The sequence below is a fragment of the Stomoxys calcitrans genome, chromosome 4 (genome assembly GCF_963082655.1).
Source record: "Stomoxys calcitrans chromosome 4, idStoCalc2.1, whole genome shotgun sequence".
Lineage (NCBI taxonomy): Eukaryota > Metazoa > Arthropoda > Insecta > Diptera > Muscidae > Stomoxys > Stomoxys calcitrans.
In genome coordinates, this window is record NC_081555.1 from 52,216,728 (window position 1) to 52,242,183 (window position 25,456).

The 25,456-nt window shown below is 36.2% G+C and overlaps 1 protein-coding gene across 2 annotated transcripts in view; it reads right to left on the bottom strand.

Moving 5' to 3' along the window:
• The window catches only part of LOC106081433 (protein obstructor-E), a 42,928-nt gene extending 22,501 nt beyond the window's left edge, over window positions 1-20,427 (bottom strand). Inside the window, exons 1-2 of one of the 2 annotated variants that reach the window (XM_013243372.2) lie at window positions 20,295-20,427; window positions 20,137-20,208 (exon numbers count right to left, since the gene is read on the bottom strand). In XM_013243372.2, the coding sequence (XP_013098826.1) occupies window positions 20,137-20,185 (49 nt within the window). In that variant the 5' untranslated portion in view covers window positions 20,186-20,208; window positions 20,295-20,427. Of the gene's footprint in view, window positions 1-20,136 lie in introns of both variants that reach the window. The other variant, XM_059366738.1, reaches the window with a different exon arrangement.
• Between the last annotated feature and the right edge of the window lie 5,029 nt (window positions 20,428-25,456).

Genomic DNA, 25,456 nt, shown 5'->3' on the forward strand with positions numbered 1-25,456 from the left:
AGTGGCATTTTGGAGTTGTTTTACAGGTGTATGTAAATGTGACAGTAAAAAAACTGAAGTAAACAAAACATATTTATCTTTGTTTGTTGGCATGGAAAACATCTCCGAAAATTGTTGTGTGTTGGGGCCCGCAAATTGGCTTCTCCATAAATCCCAATGTGATGACATCTAAAAGCGTATATTTCCTAGTTAGTACAGATGATGATAATTGTGAAGCCTCATGTTAAAACTCTGTATGGTGTAAATGTTCATAAAGCCAGTGGGCTGTTTCTGTTGGCTGCTGAGCTAAAACAAATGCTTGGCTGCAAACCAGTTTCTCGGCAAATAAAAAATACCATCTTGGGTATGCGAGTTGCCTTTACAGTTATTTACCTTTTATAAACAACGCAAACAAGTCTGTATAGTGACGTAACTGGGAGGCGCTGATGTATTAATATGGAATTGGTCTAGTTTTCCAATGTGGGTCCAAAAACTATGTTGGTCACCACCACCATGAATGAAATAAAGGGGTCATAATCGTGTAATATTACAAATCATCATCCTGTTTTCTTTAAATACTATGTAGTGCAAGGTCTGAGCGTTCGCATGCTATCTATGTGAAGAGCACCTTCTGAACAGTGGGATAAAAAAAATTAGTGGCAAAAGTCTGCCATTTTTGAATGGATAGCGGTGTCCTTACGAGGGCCTATTATTGGGCTCCCAGAGTTGATTAACTATGTATAACATCAGACTCTCACTTGTATAGAAGTCTGCACTCAGACTTGAACATTGAGATTGAGATATTTGCAGTCAAAATGCAGTCCCTAGAAGGAGCCTGGTTAGATTTTTTGCAGCAACGCAAATTGTTTGGATACAGCAGAGTTCTTTATGTTGCTATTTGTCTAGTGTTTGTTGGCATCAGCAATCACGTGTTTATCATATCTTGGTGCACATTTCTTCCTATTCTGTAAACATTACAGTTTGTCATTTACATTACAACTCTAAAGGGGGGTTGATCGAGCTAACAAGGAAAGATTATTTAAATGAGTTGAGGAAAAGATATGGCCAGTTTCAGACAATCAGGACACATCCGAGCAATGGCCCAATGATTTGCAAGATCAACTCTTTGTGCCACCGTAAATAGGCGCCCGGTAGCCGAGTTGGTAACGTGCTTGGATTACCAGTGCAGGAGTCGTGGGTTCAATTCCCGCCAGAAGCCTTAGTCTGTCGCTACTGTGGTATCACAATGGACTTAAAATTGTCTGAGTGAGTCTGTAAAAGACTGTCACTCTTACCTAACCTAACCTGACCACTGTAAATCTCATTTGTCCGTCTGACTTATGGAGTATACGAAAAAAAAACAAAATAATGCAAGCTGAAGACAAATTGAGAGCAGACGTACTTTTGGGGTTATAGCTATTAAATTTTACACACACGCATGGCACACTTTAAAATATAGTTGGCAAAGCATTTTTGAAAACTAAAATCATGGTCATTACTATTTTGCTGCAACTGCCAGCTTAAACTTTATTATTAGCTTGGTTTGTTTGTTAGTTAGTTAGTTTGCATAATACCGATAGACTCGAAAACGGCTGAACCGATTTTCCAGATATTTTCACAGAATTTATAGTTTGGGGGACTCTCTGATAATGGGGGACCTTCGGTTTTGGTGGTGAGACGAAACCGTGACGGTTGAACTCAATTTTTGGTATGAGCTTTAGATTTCAGGTTTTTGGGTAGCTATGAGGATCCATTTCCGTCAGAATATGTTTACATTTGTACTCTACTGCACTACTGGGGTACGAGTTATTATATCTTAGTGCATTTGTTTGTAACACTCAGTAGAAAGAGAGATGGACCCATTGATAAGTATGCCGATCAACTCAGAACTCACTTTCTCATTCGAATTAGCTGTGTCCGTCAATCTGGCTGCCCATATTAAACTGTAATCAAAGTTCAGATGGCAATTTCTTATCCCAAAGTTGCCAAGAATTTTTTTTTGGGCTGGGCTCGAAGCCTTTTGAATTCGGTTAAGATTTAGATATAGCTCCCATATATATGCTCCCCGATTAAGACTAATATTGCAATAATGAAGAATAAATTTGGCATAAAGGATTCTCTAATTACTCTCGAGCTAGAGAATATAAGAGAAAACGGTTCAGATTTAGATCCAGCTCCCATATATACATATGTATCCCCGATTTTCACTATTAGAGACTTGCAAGCGAATTTATCAAACGATCTTTTCCAAATTGTGCACATCGGTTTTCTCTACAATTACCACAATACATCTGGACTTTAATTCAAATCGGTTCAGATTTTTAAGTTCCCATATATATGTATTACCCGATTTTCACTAATAGACCCTTTTTCACCACATTTTTCAAACTTCTCAAAATTTTGAACATTAATTTCATCTATGACTTCCACTATGTGTACGATGCCAATAATGTTTCATTATTCAGCTGATCATCACGAAAATTGGCACATCTCATTATGTTAGGACAGTTGACACTTTTAATGTAATTTATCAAAATCGTTTAAGTTAATTATATATATCTCCCATATACATATCTATATAAATGTATATACATCCCCTATTTACACTTATAGAGCCGAAGGCCTTACAATAAAAAATACTTGTTTGAAATTTGGTACGGATTGATTTATTACCCATCTGAAAACCTGTGCCAATGTCAATCGGTTCAAAATAAGATTTAGGTATGACGATGACATTGACATTGCCCAATTTTAGCTTAGTGGTTGGTGTAGGGTATTATACAGTCGGCATCGCCCGAGTTTTGAATTTACTTATGTTTTAAATTAAAATACATTATTTATAAACCGATCTGGATAAGCATTTAGTTTCTTATTTATTATTTTTATTCTCAAAAGAACATAACAAATCCGATCCTTGGCCCAACCGAGCTTAATCCCCTTTTACCTGCCCTTTTTCATAGTTTTTGGGACTTTAGTGAATTTTCATTGAGCCAATGAAATTTTTCTTTTCATACTACACTGAAAACATTATTGTCCTAATTTTAAAAATGATAAATTTTTCAACATATAAAGGAGACATTTCGTTTAGATTTTTGTTTAGTTTTACTTGATATTAAGGACGTTTTATCTTAAATGGTAGTTTAATATATCCTTGACGCTGCGCTTTGTTATTAAAGACAAAAATCATTAAATGAAGTTTAAAATGTCATTGAAGGTTAGGAAATCTACTTTGGGGAAAGGCATTGTTGTGCCTTAGTTTAAGATACAGAATGGCATTACAAATAAGAGCGTCTTTAAATGTTGAATATTTTTTTTAATTAACGATAGTCAAACAATTTCAAAAAATAGTAAATGCACAGTTATTTGTGAAGTAAAATGATAATCAATCAGCGATCAAAATTCAAAAGCGATGGTTGTGTCCGTTAGTATATATTAAATTTAAAGATAGCATCTTCACTTTGAAGTTTTGGGTCAGGAAAATGGATACTGACTACGCAATCCTTTCAGCGATCTGCAAATCTATTTTCAAATAATCGATTATTCGACTTCTGCTGTGAGGAAGTTTAAGCCGACTATTTTTTCAGCATGATCATTTTAAATCATTAGACTAAGACCTTTGATCTTCTGAAAAATAAAAATGGCGTATGGACAAAAAAAAAAACTTCCGAAAGCAATAAAGTTTCTGTTAAGAGTTTTTTTCCTGTTAAAAGAATTGTTTTAGGTTAGGTTGAAATGAGGGTGCAGATATTAATCTGTCCCATGCCACTATAGACATTCACCTACACCATGTTGTACGCTCTAATCGGCTTGCTGTGCGCTCTAAGAATTGTTTTAATTGAATCAAGAATTTTTTTCTATTATCAAGTCTGTTTAACGGAAGTTTGTGATTACAAATCGTAATTAATTTGTACGATACATGGGTCGATTCTTCGGTTTTCGTGTGATTTTCATTTTACACTTTACATTCCGTTGGCAACACTTAAACAGCTGTAGCAGAAATAAGTAAAATTATTTGTCTTATTGCAATCGCAATACGTACATTTGTGTCAACTACTTTTTATCTGCTTTAGAAGAAACGTTTAAAATCAGAAAATAATTATACTACAATATCAATATATGTTCTTAATTGGTTTTGAAATCGTATGATGATAAAATGCAGAGTAAAAATCCTATTTTGGCACGCCACCGTTTTTTATTCTAACAGAAACCATTCGGTGCACGCTTTTTTAGTACTAGTTGTCAAAAATGAGAAGAACACAGACATACATCAAAATTTGCTAAATTCAATAGAAAACTTTTTGCCGGGCGAACTTCGGCCGGGCCGAATCTTATATACCCTCCACCATGGATCGCATTTGTCGAGTTCTTTTCCCGGCATCACTTCTTAGGCAAAAAAAGGATATAAGAAAATATTTGCTCTGCTGTTAGAGCGATATCAAGATATGGTTCGGTTTAGACCACAATTAAATTATATGTTGGGACCTGTGCAAAATGTCAGCCAATTCGAATAAGAATTGCGCCCTTTGGGGGCTCAAGAAGTAAAATAGAGATCGAATTATATGGGAGCTGTATCGGACTATAGACCGATTCAGACCATAATAAATACGTATGTTGATGGTCATGAGAGGATCCGATCGGTTTATACGGCAGCTATATCAGGTTATGTACCAATTTGAACCTTTTTTGACACAGTTGTTGAAAGTAAGAATAAAATACGTCATGCAAAATTTCAGCCAAATCGGATAAGAATTGCGCCCTCTAGATGCTCAAGAAGTCAAGACCCAAGATCGGTTTATATGACAGCTATATCAGGTTATGGACCGATTTGAATCATACTTGTCACAGTTGTTGGATATCATAACAAAACACGTCGTGCAAAATTTCATTCCAATCGGATAAGAATTGCACTCTCTAGAGGCTCAAGAAGTCAAGACCCAAGATCTGTTTATTTGGCAGCTATATCAAAATATGGACCGATATGGCCCATTTACAATATCAACCGACCTAATAAGAAATATTTGTGCAAAATTTCAAGCGGCTAGCTTTACTCCTTCGGAAGTTAGCGTGCTTTCGACAGACAGACTGTTTATTTTCCTGTGTATTTTCAATAAATTCGCAAAATTACGAACAGCGACAGCAAATAATTTGGAGTGTTGTTTTATTTATATATCAAAATTCTTAATTTTCTGCAAGTTTTACTGGAAAAGTATTTTTACATTTGAGAGCCCGCAGATTTCACGAATCTTTATTTGCTCTCGTGAAATCAACAGCAAGAAGCCCAAAAAAGTAAGTGGTGCTCAAGGGATTAATCCCACCAATTTAGGCACAAGAGATATGAGACTTTTTTAACCAGTAACGAATGTCGATCTCATTATCACATTATTGATCACTTTAAAAATGGCTGGAATATAGCGAAAAGAAAATATTGTGGCTGTTTATTCGAATTTTTGGTACCAGAGGAACGAGAGATAAAATGGTAAGTTTGTAGTAGAAATTGTAGAGATTTGTAGAGAATAGCGAAACGTGTGATGATTATTATTGATGTAATCTTGCTTTTAGCTCATCAACTTCTTCTTCTTTTTGGGCATCGAGAAGATTCAAAGACATTCTTGAATCTTGCGGATATAAAGGCTGACTCACTGTTTTAATAAAATTTTACCAAAAAATGTAAATGTGACGAAAACTTATCTCATACATTTTATAATGAATTGCCTGAATTTAAGTAAACAAATTATTTCGTTTTTCTAAAAACGCCAAAAAAATCGTCGTATTGTAGCGTCTACAGGGAACAAAGAAACAAAAACAAGTTGACTTATACATATTAGACCGTCCCATCCTATGAGAACAATTTTTTTCGCAAGTAGAGAAACGCATGCGATCTATTTTTTATACCCACTACCATAGGATGGAGGTATACCAATCTAGTCATTCCCTTTGTAACACCTTGAAATATTGATCTAGGGCCCCATAAAGTATATACATTCTTGATCGTCTAGAAATTGTGATTCGAACTAGCCATGTCCATCCGTCCTTTCGTCTGTCGAAATTACGATAGATGCCGAAGGCGTAATGCTAGCCGCTTAAAATTTTGCACAGATACTAAGTGTTAATGTAGGTCGTTGGAGAATGCAAATGGGCCATATCGGTTCAGATTTGCATATCTTATAATATATAAAAATCAATTTGTGTTTGTTTGTTTGTTTCTTTGTATGTTTGTTTGTTCCTTATAGACTCAGAAACGGCTGAACCGATTTTCTTGAAATTTTCACAGATGGTGCATAATGACCACGTGGTAAAAATAGGGTACTACATTTTTTGATATCTGAAGAGGGGGCCGACCTTTCCCTTTACCCTTATTTTCAGAAACACCAGATCTCGATCTGGTGCGATTTAAGCGAAATTTTGTGTGCTCTGATATAGTACCCTAAAAATAAAAATTTGGTATCCAAATTTCGAATAGGGTACCTAGGGGGGCAGCCCCCCCTAAAACCCACCAAACATATATTTAGAACAATCACGACAATATGGGACTCAAATGAAAGGTATTTAGGATAAGAAAACGTATCTGGTATCCAATTGTCGGACCAAGTGCTAGGGGGACCACCCCAAGCCCCAAAACACCCCTCGGACATATTTACCGACCATGACAATATGGGACTCAAATGAAAGGTATTTGCGAGTAGAATACGAATCTGATATTCAAATGTGGGACCACGTTTCTGGGGAGGTGGACCCCTTCCCCAAAACACCACCCAAACAGGACTTATTTACTGACCATGGGAATATGGGGCTTAAATAAAAGGTAAATAAAAGGTATACGAATCTCATATCAAAAAATGAAAGGTCTTTGGGAGTAAAGCACGAATTTGATATCAATATTCGGGAAAAGTGTCTATGGGGCCACCCCACCCCCACAACACCGCCCAAATAGGAAGTATTTGCTGATTATAGCAATATGAGGCTCAAATAAGAGGGTTTTTAGAGTACAACACTAATCCGATATATATTTTCAAGGCCAACTCACTCAGTGGCCGCCCATCCCCCAAAACACCCCCAAGCCGGTCAGGTTTGCCTACTACCACGTATCAGAAATCAACATTAGGGGCTAAATGTCTGGGGGGACGTCCCACCACCATAACAAACCCCCATTGGACGTATTTGCTCACCAAGACAATTTGGGTCTTAAAGAGAGTGGAACTAAATATTTATAGTTTTTAGGGCCAAATAAGGAGTTTAAATGAGATTAGAAAACGAATTTGATATCCAATTTTGAGGCCAATGGCAATATGGGGTTCAAAAAAATGATATATAGTTATATAAGAATAGAACACGTTGCTGATATATTTTCAGAGCTTAGTGCATCGGAGACCACCCCAATCCCCAAAACACCCCTAAATCAGGCATAATTACCGACCATGTCAATATGGAGCTTAAATGAAAGGTCTTGGGCGGTAGAGCAAGAATTGATACCCACTTTCGGGACAAATTTTCTGGAGGTCGACCCCTTTCCCAAAATACCCCACAAACAGCAATTTGTTACTGACCATCGCAATATGGGGCTCAAATAAACGAGTAGAATACGAATTTGATATCCAAATGTAGGACCATGTATTCAGGGCAACACCCCATCCCCAAAACACCCCCAAAGGGTAAAAATTTTTCGACCATGACAATATGTGGCTCAAATGAAAGGCATTTGAGATTAGAAAACAAATTTGCTAACCTATTTTGGGGCCATGTGTTTGGGGGACGCCTCATCCTGTAAACTCCCCTAAACCAAAGGCAATATGGGGTTTAAATAAATGGTATTTGAGAGAAGAGCACGATGCTGATATTTTTTCAGGGCCAAGTGTCTCACCTACGAAAACACCCCTACAGCAGACATCATGAGAATATCGGGCTGAAATGACGTATTTTAAGAATGGAGTATACCATACATCCAAACTTAACTTTGTAGACCAATAAAGATCATAAAGATCATATGGGACTCAGATAAAGGTACTTATATTATATACTATTTTCGTGGCATGTTAATTCACTAAAAGCTCTTTAATTGTCGACAATAAATATTCCAAGGAAACTTTTGATCCATATAAAGTAAAAGAAGGCGCAGCGGAGCGGGCCCGGGTCAGCTAGTAGATCCCATATAAACCGATCTCCCGATATGACTCTTGATCTCCTGGAAGCCCCAATTTTTGTCCGATTTGGCTAAAATTTTGCGCGTAGTGTTCTGTTATGATTTACAACAACTGTGGCAAATACATTCCAAATCGGTCTATAACCAGATATAGCTCCCATATAAACCGATCTCCCGATTTGACTTCTTGAGCCCCTGGAAGCAACAATTTTTATCCGAATTGGCTAAAATTTTGTATTTAGTGTTCTTTTATAGTTTTAAACAAGTATTGTCCAAATCGGCCAATAACCTGAAATAGCTACCATATAAACCGATCTGACGATTTCACTCGTTGAGTGCTTACAAGCCACATTTAGGTCCGATTTGAATAAAATTTTGCATGCGGTGTTCTGTTATGGCTCCAAAAACTGTATCAAGTATGGTCTAAATCAATATATAACCTGATATAGCTTCGCAAGATTCGGCCCAGCCGAACTTTGCACAAAATAAGTCAAATAGTGAATACAATAAGTGCAGATAAAAAAGCGTGTTTCGATATGGGAACAAAAACATATGATAGTTGTCAAATTTCGTTCGCGAAAAAATTAAAAGTTTCCGCTACTATTTCGAAAGCAGAATAGAATACCAACCTTTACCTAAAAATTTCGCTGGCAGGTACGCAGATTAAATGAAAAATTCTTCGCAAAACAGGATGAAATAATAAGCATTGGAGAAATATTTCTTGCAGCTACTGATGAAAATTCAAGATTAAATAGCTCCATGCAACATGAAAGCAATTTGCAAACAAAAACGGTTAATTTCAGCAAATACGTGGTTAATTAGTCAAAAATAATTAAAAGTCGGGCAAAATAATGAATTGATGTTTGTAGCCATCTTTTAGTCTACAAAGCTATTTTCCAGTGGAGACATAAATGTGTTGGCTGCAATCGAAAATTTTGCTAGAAGTACCTACCCTGCTTTATATGGACCGAGCTATATCTAAATCTGAACCAATTTCATAAGAAAATCCTTTGTGCAAAATTTCATGAAATTGACGACCCTCCCCCTTACCCTAATTTTCAGAAACGCCAGATCTCGGAGATGGGTGGTGCGATTTAAACGAAATTCTGTGTGATCTCTTATAGTAACATAAAAACAAAATTTTGGTATTCAAATTCCGAATAGGGTACATAGGGGGGACGTCCCACCCTAAATCCTACCAAATATATATATATATATATATATATATATATACAGACCAATAACAATAATATGGTACTCAAATGAAAGGTATTTAAGATTAGTAAACATATTTGATATCAAATTTTCGGACCAAGTGTTTGGGAGACCACCCCAACCCCCAAAACACCCTCAAATATATTTACCCACCATGGCAATATGGGACTCAAATGAAAGGTATTTGCGAGTAGAATACGAATTTGAGATCCAAATCTGGGACCAAGTTTCTGGAGTCCACCCTTTCGCCAAAACACCCCCAAAACAGGACTTATTTACTGACCATGGCAATATGGGGCTCAAATAAAAGGTATTTGAGTGTAGAATACGAATGCGATATCCAAATGTGGGACCAAGTGTTTGAGGGGCCGCCCGTCTCTAAAATCACCTCCCAAAGAGGACAAATTTACGACCATAGCAATATGTGGCTCAAATGAAAGATCTTTGGGAGTAAAGCACGAATCTGATATTAATATTTGGAAAAAGTGTCTATGGCGTCACCTCTCACCCCTATAACACCTCCCAAAAAGTACGTATTTGCTGATCATTGCAATATGGGGAGGAAGAGGTATTTTAGAGTGGAACACGAATCTGATACATATTTTCAGGGCCAAGTCACTGAGTGGCCGCCCCATACCCCATAACAACCCCCAAATAGGACGTATTTATTTGATCACCATGACAAATTGGGCCTTAAGAGAGTGGAGTCCAATATTGAACGTTTTTAGGGCCCATACCTCAAACCGCACATATTTCCTGACTTTTACAATAAAAAACTATTTTGATTTCCAATTTTAAGGCCAATGGCAATATGCGGACCAAATAAAGGATATTTTAGAGAAGAGCACGATATTGATATATTTTCATGATAAAGTGTTTCGGGTACCACCCGCTCCCCAAAAAACAACCCTTAATCATACATATTTACCAACCATGTCAAATGAATGGTCTAGGGGAGTAGAGCACGAAATTGATACCCACTTACGGGACCAATTAGCTGGGGGTCTACGCCTTCCCCAAAACACCCCACAAACAGCAATTATTTACTGACTATCGAAATATCGGAATCAAATAAAGGTATTTGGGATTAGAATGCGAATGTGATATCCAAATGTGGGACCATGTATTTGGGGCGCCGCCCCTTTCCCAAAGCGTCCCAAAGAGTGAGTACAAATTTACAAACCACGGCAATATGTGTATCAAACGAAAAGTCATCACCCTAGGGGCCTTCCCACTCCAATATCGGACTCAAAAGTGTACCCCAAACCCTTCGAGCCAATTCGTAGTACAATAAAGATAATATGGGATTCAGATAAAGGAATTTATATTTTTATGCTATTAGTCAAGCGATATACATATACTATTGCATTTTGCGTAGCATGGTAATTAAGAGCTTTTAGTTAAAGTTCTCTAATTGTCTAAAATAAATTTGCAAAGTAGTTTTGTTCCATATAAAGTAAAAGAAGGCGCAGCAGAGCGGGCCCTGTCCAGCTAGTCGTCTATATAATGGTACCGCCCAATTAACATTTTTAATATGGGTATGGGTATTATATATAAAATTTTCACTTCCCAACTTTCGCCCTATTTTAATTATTTATTCTTAGATTCGTTAGGAGTCGTATCAATATAACTCATTTAGTTCATTTTTAATCTTAGTGTACAAAAACTGTAAAAAATAAATCTTTCATAATAAAACATGTTTTTTTTTTAAATATATGAATGTAGGGAGTCCAGTTTGTTCTCTATCTCAGATATTTTCGTTGGCGTAAAAAGTTATACCATTTTGAATTCTCTGGCAAACAAAAGTGTTGCTGCTTTTATTCGAGTTTGGTGCTTTATTTAACCGACCTTTAATTGGTGGTGCAGAATATTAGCAGCAGTGATCGCCGTCATAAGCGGTTGCGATTGGGGCTTAACCATTTTTTCTTTCAATCTAGTTTTTTTCTTTGAAATGTTAAAAGACTGGTTTTTTTCAATTTTCCTTTCATTTTGTATTGCAAAATCCAACATTTTAAAACAATCCAAAGAATTTGCACTTGTGTTAGTGCAAAGCATAACAAAAAAAGAAGAACGTACAGGTAGACGGGCAAGTTAAGTGTATTTAGAATGTTGAATAGTAATTAGATCACATGTAACATAACCCAATATTAATATGACTACGATATATATATACACGCGAAATCGACACCCTTTTCATATGGTGTTGTCTTAAGAAAATATTAAGATGTTTTACAAATATTTAATATATAGTACTTTGTTACTTTACTACTATTAAAGCCAGTGATTCCTGATCTGTAGTAGCATTGATTATAAAATTTCTGAACTTTTTAAACAGCAAAAGTAATGTGGGATTGATATATCGCTTACTTGCGCAAAGGTTAATTACATATGACACTTATTTTCACAAAACAAATATAGCGGGCGTGGTGTCACGAAAAGAAATACCTTAAATACTTCGTTTGCCTTTTCGTGCCTCCAACCATTGTCTGACAGTGTCTCATAAACATTTGTGATTCCTTATTGAGACCTTAGTGCTGAATTGAATATTAATATTTTTCGTTTCCCACAAAACCTATTAAAATTTTATGTTTCAGTTCGGTCATTGTGCGGCTTTTGTGTAGCTTTGTGAAGAGTTGCCAATTCAAGGTGTCATATTTTTCGATATAAAGGGCGGTATGCACCTCTGGCAAAATTTTCGTTATCATATGAAATGTATGGACATACCCTAAACGAAATTTTCGTTACTGGTACCTTTACCGAAAATTTCGCTTGCAGTTAAGCAGCTCAAATGAAATTTTCGTTGCATAACCGGGTAACATAATAGATATTGGTGATTATTTTCTTGCAACTACGAAAGAAATTGTATGTTTTAATAACTCCATGCTACATAAAATAATGTTATTAGTAAATAAAAACGATTAATAACAGCACATATGTCCTTTATTAGCCAAAAAATATTAAAATTAGGCCAAAATTATAAATCGATGTTTGTCGCCATCTTGTAAACTACACAAACTTGGCTGCAACCGAAAATTTTACCAGAGGTGCACACTCAGATTTAACTAATAGCAGTGTAATTGTATGCAGGTGTTTTCAATATATATAAATGTAATGTATAAATGTAGTATATATAAATGTAACCATAAACATCAATTAAAACTGAGACATATATATGAACTGTTATTTTCAATTCATATGCATACCGAATAATGTTATTGGCAGTTACTTTTAATTTGCACAATTGCAGTACACCTGATTTGGACCATTTTAAATCTCAACCGACCTACACTTAGTAAATTACACGCTTCCACCTACTTTCTAATTAGTGGGCGGTGCTATGCACAATGAGCCCAAAGATCAGTTTCAGGGGCAAAATGTAAATTTTTCAACTTTACAATCTCTAAGAAGTAAAAAAAATATGGCTAAGAGTTTGGTAAGCACAAAAACAAAATATTCGACATATGTGGCAATTCGTTATTAAGAAATCATCTGGTAAAGTTATCGTTAGGTGTTGTGTATAATTGTTTGGGTTTTAAATCAAGCAAAATATTTGGATAATGCTCTTCCAGGAAATTGTTAAATGTTAAACATTATAGTCTAATGCATGCAAATGCATATTTGCCCATGAACATTCCATTTAGTAAGAGGAGCACATTTCTCACATATCAATGACCGGTGTATGATTCAACTTTTAAGCTCAATGGTAAGGGACCTCCTTTTTATAGCCAGGTCCGAACGGCTTGCCGCAGTGCGACACCACTTTGGGGAGAAGTTTTTAGCATAGTATGGTTTTTATACCCACCACCGAAGGATGGGGGTATATTCATTTTGTCATTTTGCAACACATCGAAATATCCATTTGCGACCGTATAAAGTATATGTATTCTTGATGAGCGTAAAAATACAAGACGATCTAGCCATGTCCGTCCGTCTGCCTGTTGAAATCACGCTACAGTCTTCAAAAATAGAGATATTGAGCTGAAATTTTGCACAGAGTCTTTTTTTGTCCATAAGCAGGTTAAGTTCGAAGATGGGCTATATCGGACTATATCTTGATATAGCCCCCATATAGATCGATCTGCCGATTTAGGGTCTTTGGCCGTAAAAGCCACATTTGTCACCCGATTTTGCTGAAATTTGGGACAGTGAGTTGTGTTAGGCCCTTCGACACCCATATAGACCGATCCGCCGATTTAGGGTCTTAGGCCCCTAATAGCCACATTTATTATCCAATTTTGGTGAAATTTGGGACAGTGAGTTGTGTTAGACCCTTTGACATCTTTCTTCAATTTGGCCCAGATCGATCCAGATTTGCATATAGCTGGCATATAGACCGATCTCTCGATTTAAGGTTTTGAGTCCATAAAAGGCGCATTTACGCCCGATGTCGCTGAAATTTGGGGCAGTGAGTTGTGTTAGAACCTTCGACACCCTTCTTTAATTTGGCCCAGATCGGTCTAGATTTAAATATAGCTGCGATGTAAACTGATCTCTCGATATAAGGTTTTGAGCCCATAAAAGGCGCATTCATTGCCCGATATCGCCGAAATTTGGGACAGTGAGTTGTGTTCGGCTCTTCAACATTTTTATTTTTAGATATAGCTACTAAAAAGACCAATATTTTGTTATACACAATCGAACAATGACTTGTACCAAATCGGAACATATTTCGATATAGCTGCTATGGGGCATAAGGTATGCATTTTTCACCGGATTTTGGCGAAAGGTGGTTTACATATTTACCCGAGGTGGTGGGTATCCAAAGTTCGGCCCAGCCTTTTTTCTTGTTGGTATGTAAAGGGTGATTTTTTTGAGGTTAGGATTTTCATGCATTAGTATTTGACAGATCACGTGGGATTTCAGACATGGTGTCAAAGAGAAAGATGCTCAGTATGCTTTGACATTTCATCATGAATAGACTTACTAACGAGCAACGCTTGCAAATCATTGAATTTTATTACCAAAATCAGTGTTCGGTTCGAAATGTGTTCATTCACCGTAACGTTGCGTCCAACAGCATCTTTGAAAAAATACGGTCCAATGATTCCACCAGCGTACAAACCACACCAAACAGTGCATTTTTCGGGATGAATGGGCAGTTCTTGAACGGCTTCTGGTTGCTCTTCACTCCAAATGCGGCAATTTTGCTTATTTACGAAGCCATTCAACCAGAAATGAGCCTCATCGCTGAACAAAATTTGTCGATAAAAAGCGGATTTTCTGCCAACTTTTCTAGGGCCCATTCACTGAAAATGATTTGCAAGCGTTGCTCGTTAGTAAGTCTATTCATGATGAAATGTCAAAGCATACTGAGCATCTTTCCCTTTGACACCATGTCTGAAATCCCACGTGATCTGTCAAATACTAATGCATGAAAATCCTAACCTCAAAAAAATCACCCTTTAGTTTAAGTAATAGTTCACATGTTTCTTGGATCACACTTTTGTTCGTCCGACCAAACATATGTATATATTGGTTGAAAGGTAAGTTTGTATATTTTAATTATTATCTCGTTTTAACTGCAGCAATTTGCTGTAAATAAGAAAATTCAGTCATTGTTTAGATATAGTGCCCATATAACCGATCTCCTGAATTGACTTATAGGGTGTAATTTTTATCTTATATTTTAAGTTATGATCAATAACTTAACAATAATAAGAAGAAGTCAAATCCGGGTATCGATTTATATGGGGCATGATCTTTTTATGAACCTTTTTGGATGATTATATGAGAGTATAAGTGTACTTCACGTACCAAATTTCAGTCAAATCGGATGAATTTGAGGTTTCTAGTGCTGAAGAAGTTAACTAGATAGGTTTTTATGGGAACTGAATCTAAATCTGAACCTATATGGCCAACCTCAATAACCTACACCAAGCAGAGATCTTTATTCGTTCAAAAGCTGTCGTGATTTTGACAGATGGAAGGACATTGCAAGATCGACACTGAATAACAAGACGATCAAATGTAAGATGTAAGCGCGGCATAAATTATAAAGACACCCAATTTTGTCAGCGCCGTTTTGATGACTTTATAGTTGCAAATTTGCCCTCGAACATTCCATTAAGGAACGGGCCAAACTTCTGACATATCAATGAGTGCTGTCCGATTCAAGTTTAATCTCAATAATAAGGGCATCCTTTTTATAGCCAAGTTCAAACGGCGTGCCGCAGTGCTATACGCATTTGGAGAGAAGTTTTAACATGACAAAGTACCTTACAGATGTCAAAAGCATTAGGAGGGGATAGCCACATCTAAAATTTTTTATCTTCTCGCCAGAATGCGAACCCAGGCGTTCAGCGTCATAGGTGGCATGCTCACCTCTGCTCTACGGGGATCTCCGACTTCACAATTATTGGTTCAAAATTTTAGAGTCCCAGTAGTTTCCTGAAATGTGTTGCCTCTAAAGCAGGTCCATAGAGCAATGCCAGAAGAAAGCCTTCCGAATCAAATCTTGGATCATATTAGGCATCTTTTCTTTGAGCGCAGTTAGAAAAGGTTAACACCAACTGTCCACAGCAAATGAAAAATATTTAAGTGTAAAAAACGAACAGGTAATTTTTACCGATCATGGCAGTGTGGAGCTCAAATAAAATGTAAGTGGAAGTAGGACAGGAATTTAATATCCACGTTGGGGTTTAAGGGTGTGGGGAACCAACGCCGAATCAATAAAAACCCGTATAAAGAGGACGTATTTACCCCAGATTAAGATCCATCGGCGATAAATATGTCCTCTTCATACGGCTTTTTGTTAATTGTGCGGTGAAAGGTATAGAGTAGAAAATAATTTGATATCGAGATCAAGCGTCGGAGAAACCGGCTCACCCTCTAAAACCTTGTAAATAGGACATTTTTAACGACTTTGCAAATTGGGTCTCAAATGAAAGGTATTTAAGAGTAGATCAACGATATGACATCAAATTGCAGGGTCACGTATTAGGTCCACAAACTTTTCGAGACCAAATAAGATCATATGGGATTCAAATAATATCATTTGGAAGTAACATATTGTTATTCGAGAGGAATATACAGTGGTGGCCACATAATTAGGGACACCATGCTTTAGTTCGAAAAATCTACTTTTTATTGGAATTAAATGATAAAAACATTATTATTAGCTCATAAGTTAAGATAAGGAACATGTATATATAAGAAAATATATGAAAAAGTTTCTGAGTTTAATATAGCAAGGCAAGGAAACGGACGGAAATATTCCGTACGTTTTGTAACCTAATATTAAGTTGGGCAACCCTTTCGTGCTTTTCAACTTGGGGCATGGATTGCAACTAAAATTTTAAGCGAACCTGGGAGTTATTAAGCAAAATCCCTTGTACATTTTGTAATAATATACAGAATTGGTTTGATTACGATAGTTTTCAATGGGTTTTAATACAATGATCTGAGAAGATCGGAACAATAAATCTTTGTGTTAAGTAAAAAACAGGATTTAACGACCTAGGGGCATGTTTTGGATTATTCTCGAGCATAAAAACCAATGAAGTTGCCTTGTGGTGATCCGCTAATGTTTTCATTACATTTTCCGTTACATCTTTATGGAAATTATTATTCATTCTTTAAGAATTCTTACATGTAAAAAAATAATTCGTTTCACATAAAAGAAAGTATCGCCAAGTAAACTTCTTTTCTGACAGACTTTGGACTTTATTTACGATAAAAGTACATGTTTTTTTGCGATAGATTCTTGCAAGAATTTGTGACGAATAAAGTTTTTTTCCCACTGACAATACCTTTCATTCTTTATATATAAAATGTAATTCGTGGTTTCAACTAGTTTTTCTCAACTTATAAATTAATTTAACGTCATGCTTGTGTATATGTATATTCTTTATACCCTACACCACCACTGTGGTACAGGGTATTATAGATTTGTGCATTTGTTTGCAACGCCAAGAAGGAGAGATTTAGCTATGTCCGTCTGTCCATGTATTTTTGTAATCAATGTACAGGTCGCATTTGTTGTCCGATTTTCACAAAATTTTGCATTATTCTCTTTTTTGGTCCAAGGACGAACGCTATTGATTTTTGATCGGTTCAGATTTAGTTATAGCTCTCATATATATCTTTTATCCGATATGCCCTTTTAGAGCTGTAGGATCTACAATTTCTGTCCGATCTTTACCAAATTAAGCATGATATGTTTCGTATGACGTCTTAATACGTGTGCAAAATTTCATCTAAATCGGTTCAGATTTAGATATAGCTTCCATATATAACTTTCATCCGATTTGACCTATTAAGGCTGTGGAAGGCACAATGGGCCGATCTTTACCAAATTTGGCATATAGTGCTTTTTCAGAATCGTATCAGATTTATATATAGCTCCCATATATATCTTTTATCCGATATGCCCTTTTAAAGCTGTAGTAGCCACAATTTTGGTCCCATCCTTACAAAATTTTGAAGGTGATGTTTTATTTGAAGTCGCACTACATGCAAAAAATGTCATCAAAATCGAACCAGATTTAGTAAAGTTCTCATATATACCTTTTAATCGGTTCGACTTTTAAGGCTGTAATAGCTACAATTTTGGTCTGATCTTTACAAAAAAATTCATGAGATGTTTTAATTAACTTCCCATTACGTGAGCATATCGAATCTGATTTAGATAAAGCTCCCAAAATCGTAGAAGTTTCAATTCGATATTTCAATAGGTATGCAAAATTAAAGTCTGACTAAATTTAGATATAAGTGCTATAGATTAAAAGTATTACGTAGACTCGGTGGTGTAGGGTATTATATTTTTAATTTTAAAATAGATTGTGCATATTGAAAAGGATGCCGAATTCAATGTAATGCTGTAACATAATTCTAACTCAAATTTTTACCAATTATAAGATGTTATGATACACAATTATACAAAAAGCCTTTCATGTTGATTTAATGATATTTGTCATTGGACGTAAGATGACGAAACTTTAAAAATTGTCAATTTCCGAGTTTATCCATCACTGGTCTATACGCTTAAACGCTCACTCTCTCTCTCTCTCTCTCTCTCTCTCTAGGAGAGATGCAAGAGAGTTTAATAAACAAACTTTGTAACTTAAAAAATGCTACGTTTATGGCTACCGTTTGATATGTTGAGGCGAAACGATACATAGTTACAAGGAAAAACTTCGCAATTAAAGTATTTTGTTTCCCGTAAAAATGTCTCAAACGTTTTTTTTTGCGTGTACGTTCATAATCATAACATATGAGATTACTAATGAAAAGTAATGTTTTTATTATTATGTGTTTTTTTTTATTGAAATTTAACATATATGGCCATTACTGTTCCTAGGTATCCCCATTGCAGCATGGTATTTTTCAAAAATTTTTTAAAAACTGAATAAAAATATTAAAAGGTGAATTTCGTTCCTTATATTGTAAAGAAAGGCACAGCGGAGCGGTCCCGGTTCAGCTAGTATAATTGAAAAGTAAGGGGCCCATTTATTTCGTATTTTGAGGTTACTATTAGAGCAAAACCATTGCAATCGAGACGAAAAGATGCGCTTTAATCGACTTTTAACACTCTATGTATGCTATCACCTTCTTGCAAAACCAGCCATCAAGATCTGGCTAACAATTGTGTTTGATTTCTTATCTCTGATAAGTGGTTTTGTTCTCCTATCCTTTGTAAGTTATCATATTTTTCGGAATATGATAAAATTATAGATTTGGGGTTATTTTGGAAAACGTGATTTGAATAAAGTTAACGTAAGTCAATAAATATGTTACACTCCCATATAAAAATGCCGCCTGTCCTAATATAAAGTCAGAAAATTTTTAGTATAATCCTTGATGGTAAGTATCCTGCCCGCCCGCACTTGGTTCATTGCTTCTAACTAAAGTTTTGACATGTCCCTGAGAAAATTGCAACCTTCTTGAATTAAGCTCAGGCTTTAATGCTTCATGATGTTAACAGTTCAACATTGCTTTTCGAAATATAAAATCATATTTGTATGATACAATATACAAGAAAACATGTTTTATTTTAAGGCTAAATATCTATGAAAAGTTTCAAGAGTCCCTTTGGAATACCCGAAACTCTTCACTTAAAGTTAAATGGCTTAGAGCAAAGTGTCTCGAGTAGTTCATTGTAGATTCAGATCTTATATGCTGTATATGAAATAAAGTTGAAATGGCAAATTCTTTAAACAGATTATGGTAACAATGTAATTTTACAGATTTACCGAGGCGTTGTTATTAACACTTTAACGAAATGATTGAGTAAATGAATGCTAGTAATAAAAGTTTTTTTATCCAACTTATAATGGAAATTAAATGTATTTAAGCTCCGGAAATTCCAGTTTCCTACAATGCAAACGTATATTTTAGATTGTAGGGGGCCTGAGAGCAGGGGGCATGCTCGCAGGCAAAAACAAAAAAATTATAATCAAATCTAGCACAAAGAGTAAAAATGTAATGCGAGATTTTTAATATCGAACACAATATGCTCATGTATTAACAATAATTGAAAGTAGGTAACGTTACCAATTGTATCGATGGTACAATTGAACGCTGAGAAAAGAAAAAATTGAAACAGCCATGAACAACGTAACATTGCAGCTGCCTGGCTGCAATATCTGCCGCTACCACTCCAGTTATTGGCTTTAAAATTGAGTAATAGTTGGTTTTTTGTTGGTTGGTAGGGTAATGGTATTGGTGGTTGTTGTGTTGCTGCTGGTAGACAGCATTTGAAAGTAAACCACAAAGTGCCATATTGTTTCTGGGCAATTGACCAAAACGAATTGATTATTTCAGAGCGATTTTTTTTGGAAGTTTGGTAGGCAGACACTGTCACTTACCATTGGTGGCCAAAAGAGCTAATCCGAGAAAAAGACCAAACTGTTCCATGGTAATTCTCTGGTTAGTATTCCCTGTTACAATGAGATAGGGGAGGATAATCCTTGAGTATAAGCGAATGGAATGCAATATGCGGATAAATGAGATTTATATTGCATACGTTTTACAAACAACAACTTTAGGACCGTTTTGCACAACAAATGAAGGATGGTTTCGGTTTCACTTTCGTTCGAGCGAAAAAGGTAAGAAACAACGTTTTAACGGTTACACGTTCCAAACCTAACTAAACGAACGAAACTTTGCAAAGCTTATACAAATGCGGCCACCATTCGCCAGCCTTCTTAATTCATCCATCCGTCCATATGAAATTTTTAACTTTAAATAAGCCTCATAATATTTTTTATTTGTGAATGTGAGTGTTGTGTTTTTTGTTTAAAAAATCAAAGAGTATTTTATTGGAATCCACACACAAAGTATTTGCCAAAGCTTTCCGACATCTTCCACTCAACATGTTTGATTGAAAGTAAAAGCTTGGGTTGCAATACCTTATCATAGCTGCAATATATTTATTATCATGGCTTATGGCTGTTTCCGTACATATGCTAAATGTTTGTGTTGGACCGAAACAAACATTTGCATTTTTGGGCGAATATATATTTCTAACAAAACTTAGCCATATGATGAAACATAGCCAGGTTTCATCGATAAGTCAGTAAAATGTATATGTATCGTCTTAGCCCTTATGCGCAATTGTAGTAACTTTGCAAAATAAGAGTAACAATGTTCATAATCACCACCATAGGATGGAGGGTATACTAATCTAGTCATTCCATTTGTATCACCTCGAAATATTGATCTGCAACCCCATAAAGTATATATACTTGATTGTCTCGACATTCTGAGTCGATCTAGCCATGTTCGTCTGTCGAAATTTGCACAGATACTCCTTATTAATGTAGGTTGTTGTTGTTGTAGCAGTGTGTTGTACACTAAGGCAGCAGCCCTTGCCGATGAAGGACTTCATCGGGTCAATCCGGTACGTACAACCGGCTGCCATGGGATTGATTAATGTTGGTCGTTGAAGATTGCAAACGAGCAATATCGTTTCAGATTTGTATATAGCTCCTATATAAATTGGTCTTTCGATTTGACTTCTTAAGCCCCTACCCAGCAAAAACTTGGGAAGTATATGTCATTATTTTTGGCATGTAAATTAATGGATAACTAATTATCCTTAGATTTAGTAGCTGCTAAAATATAACGAGTTATCAACAGGAATACCATCTGTGTTACCGGTAGTACAAATGTCATTACATACAACATTCGATGAAGCCAAGAATAAGCACTTATTTTGTAATAATAGTAAAATATCATTATTATAACCTAGGTATTGATAAAAATGCCATTAAGAAGCTACGGGCAAAATTATCTCATACCCAAGAGTGCTGTCTGTTACAAGGTTGAGATCTATGATAAGGGACCTCCATTTTATTGGTGAGTCCGAATGGCTTGCTGCAAAGACCGAATGGTGAGTCTGAATGGCTGATGTACGCTCTGTACAACAAAATTACTAAAATCACTCCCATATGTCAAAATTGATATGTAAACAGGTCGAAGAAAATTCGATTCGCCCTAACATTTAAAATGTTCGGCAAATTGGTTTCGACCAACCAGAGCAAGAAGAAAGAAGTTGATTGATTTTGAGTGTCAAGAAAACACATATTTAAAAATGTTCAAAATATCAATTAGCTCCATAGGCTTTACCCACAAAACTGGCTGGAACATTGAAGTCCGATCTGTGTGATGTTCATTGCTGTCACGAAAAGCTTAGCTGCGAGCTACCGGGCGCGTCCACAGGTTGCGGATAGTGGAATGTTCTATACGTAGTAGCTGCAACGGCAGTCGTGGACAATGAAACGGTATCGACCGGAGAGTATCAGTGAGAGGACTGGTGGCATCGACTCTTGCACAAATACTGAGTGCCTATGATGCTCGATATGGCGCCTGTAAATAACCAATGGCCAACTATTCGCGCGGCGATAGGTCCTTTGGACCGGATCGAGCTTGCTCATCTACATGAGCCTGTCGGGGACCTCCTCCATATGAAAATGTGACTACAACAACAACAAATCACAAAACCACCAAGATGGCAGTTTTAAATAATTTCATGAGGATATTGTAGTCACAGGTAGCTACCAAGTGAATGCTAACAAATGGCTGAAATAGAAAGATTGTGATTAGAGCTCAATCATCACAAGGAGGGGTTGTGTACCCCCTTCTGGCTTTTGGATATCTGTCGGATTTTCAGGTCATTTGAAAAGGATAGTTAAAGTTTGTTGGCTACGAGGTTGATGTTGTCATCACGGTGTGTGGACGTTCAGAGTGCATATAGTGTGCTGCCAAAATACTAGGTAACTTGGTATGTTCAGGGGACCTCTCCTGTGATGGAGCTGCTGCTTTTACTACTGAATATCCTGAAAAGCCATTGTAAGTCAGAGCTTTGATCTTGCGCTGGTAACATGGCGGACTTAAGCTTGATTTGTGGGGGTGGTGAGGAATTATAGACGGTTGAGTTCCTATTGTTAGACTGCCCTGAAATTGCGAGTGTAGGTGCAGGATTATGGCTACACAAAATCTATTTTCCTGTCTAAATTATCTTTATGCAAAAGTCCTTTCGCCATTCTTGGCTACTATAGCTTTAAATTGCATATTGGAGGGAGCTTCTCCAGACGGTCAGGAACGTTTTGTCATGCATGATGGCTCCTAATCTTCTTCATTTTAAGGTTTAGCATTGTACAGAAATTTTATCAGTGTTCTTCTGCGTTTTTTGAATCTTACGGGGGCGACACAACAGACCTAAATTCCCTGAGTGAAACTGATAGTGAATGAGTTTGCTAGACGCCTGCCATTATATACGCAAAGTTTAAAAAGCATAAAAGCAGCAAACACAGTTTATAAATTATTTATTTTAAGTTTTATATTTTTGTACGGCGAATTCCAAAATGAGTTGACATATCAAATTCTCTCAACTGGGTTGATGCGGCCATCTGATAAATACGCCTGGATTGTGCATAGCCATAGCCATTTTTGATGAAATAGAATTAAAGTTTGCTTTTGTGTTGTTAGCTAATATTTAAAGGAGAACATAGAACAACAGTAATGTGGATGAATGCGTAGAGCGTCTGCTCTGAAAACGGAAGGTTCTTGGTTCAAATCTCGTCTGCGATGAAGGTAAAGTTTTAATATCATTTATATTTTGAATTATTCATATAAAATTTGTCTTCTTTAAAGAAACTGAGCATTGCGAATGTGGTGGTGGGGAAACAAGTTTGAGTTTCAGTAGTTATTTTTTAGCAAGGTGCAACTAACTTGTATTCTTAGGCATAAGTACTTATTTTTGAGCTATTGGTATGCTTGTGCGGAAGGACTTTCCTCCTAGGACCTCCCCATGTAAAATTAATTAGAAATAATGCCTAAAAATAAGTAGGTATTAGTTTTTAATGTGCTTACCTTTCTGGTTATTTGGTAATGAGAGTTTTTGCTGGGTACAAGTCGCAATTGTTAAAGGATTAGGCTGAAATTTTGCAAGTAGTCTTCTGTTATGATAATCAATACTTGTACAAAGTATGGTTCAAATAGGTCTTTAACCTAACATGGCTCTCATAAAAACCGATCTCCCAATATGACATCTTGAGCCGCCAGAAGCAGTAGGTGTTATCCGCTTGGGCTGAAACGTTGGTGTTCTGTTACAACTTCCAACTATAGTGTTTTATACGGTCCAAATCGGTCGATAATCTGATATAGCTCCCATATAAACGATCTCTCGATTTAAAAGCCCATGAGAGCCGCCATTATTACCCGATTTGACTGAAATTTTGCACGTAGTGTTCTAAACGTGCTATGCAAATTTGCCCAAGAACATTCCATTAAGGAACAAGGGCACACTTCGCACATATCAATGAGTGCTATCCGATTCAAGTTCAAGCTCAATAATAAGGGGCCTCCTTTTTAAAGCCGTGTGCGAACGGCGTGCCAGAGTGTGACATCTCTTTGTGGAGAAGTTTTTTAATGGCTGCCAAACCATTTTTATACCATTATTTTATTCCCTACATTGCTGCTGTGGCGATATGTACACGAAATTTAACATAGTCAATGAGAGCTTGAATGTTGGTCACTTCGAATTGCTTGATTTTTTCAAAAGGTAGCGCTCGTAAAACCCTAAAAACCCACGCTGAAAAGTCTGGAATATCTCTTACGGCTTATGAATTATGGGGCTTTGAACTTAAGCTTGAAATATTCTCAACAATTTAAGGCATGTCTCGTTGTGTCGAAGCCATGATTGATGTTGTAGTAGCCAAAATACTGTTAAAAACTACGTCACCACAAAAAGTAAATTTTTCAAAAAAGTCGAACTTTCCAAATTTTTGTTGTTGCCGTCACCATTACACATAAAAACCGACCGCCTTATTTACGCAAATTTCCATATTTTTCCAACGAATATAAAACATTTCAAAACTCTAAATCTCTTTACTCTAAATTCTATTAGACTTCACTAAACTCGGTGTATTTTTTTTTAATGGAGCTTCATCAAGATATTCATATTTACTGGAATAGAAAGAACTTCGGCACAGTTGAAAATAGGTCTAATAACACTCCCCGCTCCCGCTCAGCCAAATCGAAAAAAATGGCATTTAATAAGCTTAAAATGGTTAATTTGGAGAATGCTCTATAAGCCAGCTATACCCAATTCTAGATTAAACATCTTAAGCTTATAAAATGAGTACTTTTTATGATCTTTGCCTGAAATTTGGAACGGGAAGTTTTATTAGACCTATATACAACTGTGGCGAAGTTTTTTCTGCAGAGTCCTAAATCGTATAAATTCGTTCAGTAGATCAAAAGTTATAGCCCCTTTAAGGTTAGAAAGGTTGAAAGTGGTCAAATTTAACACTCTGTATATTATATATAGACCAACAACCCTGGTCTATATCTTCCTATGTCTTCCTCTACAAATGTCTAGAACATTTTTTACCGCTCAAACCAACAGGTAAAAAGTTATGGACTTATTTCCTATTTTTCGCCACTTGGCCACTGTGCGTCGTTATTTTAAAATTTGGAGAGAAATTTGTAAACCGATTGAAAACTGGAAAAAATTGCACAATTCTACGTATTTCTTCTTTTGCATTCTTTTGCAAAATCTTTAATGTCATTATTTCCTTCATGACCTTTTTTTTACCCTCCACCATAGCATGGGGGCATACTAATTTCGTTTTTCCGTTTGTAGGTTAAGTTGAGTAAGGTTTGAGTGGCAGTCTGCCATCA